General features: G+C 52.9%; 1 protein-coding gene and 1 pseudogene across 1 annotated transcript in view; one reads left to right on the forward strand and one right to left on the reverse strand.

Moving 5' to 3' along the window:
* sde2 (SDE2 telomere maintenance homolog (S. pombe)) overlaps positions 1 to 1195 on the forward strand; it is a 5252-nt gene extending 4057 nt beyond the window's left edge. Inside the window, exons 5-8 of the mRNA XM_014033446.1 lie at positions 27 to 159; positions 253 to 360; positions 442 to 799; positions 872 to 1195. Of these exons, the coding sequence (XP_013888900.1) occupies positions 27 to 159; positions 253 to 360; positions 442 to 799; positions 872 to 1078 (806 nt within the window). The 3' untranslated portion in view covers positions 1079 to 1195. The remainder of the gene's footprint in view (positions 1 to 26; positions 160 to 252; positions 361 to 441; positions 800 to 871) is intronic.
* Positions 1159 to 1415, reverse strand: LOC106536238 (translation initiation factor IF-2, mitochondrial pseudogene; annotated as a pseudogene).
* Between the last annotated feature and the right edge of the window lie 134 nt (positions 1416 to 1549).

Here is a 1549-nt window from a genome sequence, read left to right on the forward strand (position 1 = left end):
GTGTGTGACTCTGCTGTGTGTTGTAGGTCTGCAGGCGTCCTCCAGCGGTCAGGTAAAGGTTAGTGATGGCTCCGCCTCCAAGAGGCCGAACACCAATCAGAGCGAAGCACCGCCGATGAAGAAGAGGAGGAAGAAGAAAATGGCGACGGCTGTTTTCTGGTCAGACTCAGTTTGAAATAACTTTATTCATAACAGAGTGAACGACAGTCACAGCAGGGAAACAGGAAGTAAACACTGTTGTCATGGTTACAGGACTGGCCTGGAGGACCTGGACAAGTTCACAAGCTCTGAGGACGACGAGGGTCCATCAACCTCTGCTGTTGCCATGATGATGCAGAGAGAGGAGGCGGAGCCTGGCAGGTATTTACAGATATTTCAGCAGGTGGGTGGGGCCACATGACACCTGTCACCTTATTTAGCTGTACCCCCATCTGACTGCAGCAGCACCAGTCCAAATACCAGACCCTCAGACCGGAGACCACCTGGAGCCTCCCCCGAGGACGAGAGACCACCTGGAGTCTCCCCCGAAGACGAGAGACCACCTGGAGCCTCCCCCGAAGACGAGAGACCACCTGGAGCCTCCCCCGAGAGACCACCTGGAGCCTCCCCCGAAGACGAGAGACCACCTGGAGCCTCCCCCGAGAGACCACCTGGAGCCTCCCCCGAGGACGAGAGATCACCTGGAGCCTCCCCCGAGGAAGAGAGACCACCTGGAGCCTCCCCCGAGGAAGAGAGACCACCTGGAGCCTCCCCCGAGGACGAGAGACCACCGGAACCATCAGAGACCAGCAGTCCAGAGGTCAGTACTGGTCTGATTGTGAAGTGGTTCTGTTACATTTTCATGTTTCTGAACTGGGTCATTGTGTCCCAGCAGCTGGACCTGTCCTCGCAGACCTCTGTCCAGCAGCTGGAGTCTCTGGGTCTGGAGGTTCTGAAGAAGGAACTGGTCTCTCGGGGTTTAAAGTGTGGGGGTACCTTGTCAGAGCGCGCGGCCCGTCTCTTCTCCGTCAGAGGACTGAGTCCAGATCAGATCGACCCAGTTCTGCTTGCCAAACCAGTCAAAAGCAAGAAGAAGTAGAGGAGCAGTTTTTTGTTGTGTCAACAGGAAATCCTGCAGCAGGACTTCCTGTTTTATTCAAAGTTTTGCACCAATCAGGGTTCAGTTTGTTCTTTTAATAAAAAGTACAGAAACAGATCTCGACTCATTTTTCTGAAACAAACTGGGTTCTGGTCATAAGTGGGCCATCAGAACCCGGGGTCCCAGGATGTGACCTGAGGGACCTCCATTTCCTGGAAGCACATGATGACATCACCAGTCCTGAAGTCCACGTCTCCGTCCACCGACAGGCCGCAATCCATCCCGGTCTTCACCGTCAGAACATCGTCTTTGAGGTGCTTCAGAGACGACAGAGAACCTGCAGGAACATGTTGGAACCATGGGTCAAGTTCCACCATTGATATGATACATATGACAGGAGTGGGCGTGTATGTACGTATGCATATATATGTATGTATATACATATATGTGTATGTATATACATATATATAT

Source organism: Austrofundulus limnaeus, unplaced genomic scaffold (assembly GCF_001266775.1).
Source record: "Austrofundulus limnaeus strain Quisiro unplaced genomic scaffold, Austrofundulus_limnaeus-1.0 Scaffold1741, whole genome shotgun sequence".
NCBI classification, from domain to species: Eukaryota; Metazoa; Chordata; class Actinopteri; order Cyprinodontiformes; family Rivulidae; genus Austrofundulus; species Austrofundulus limnaeus.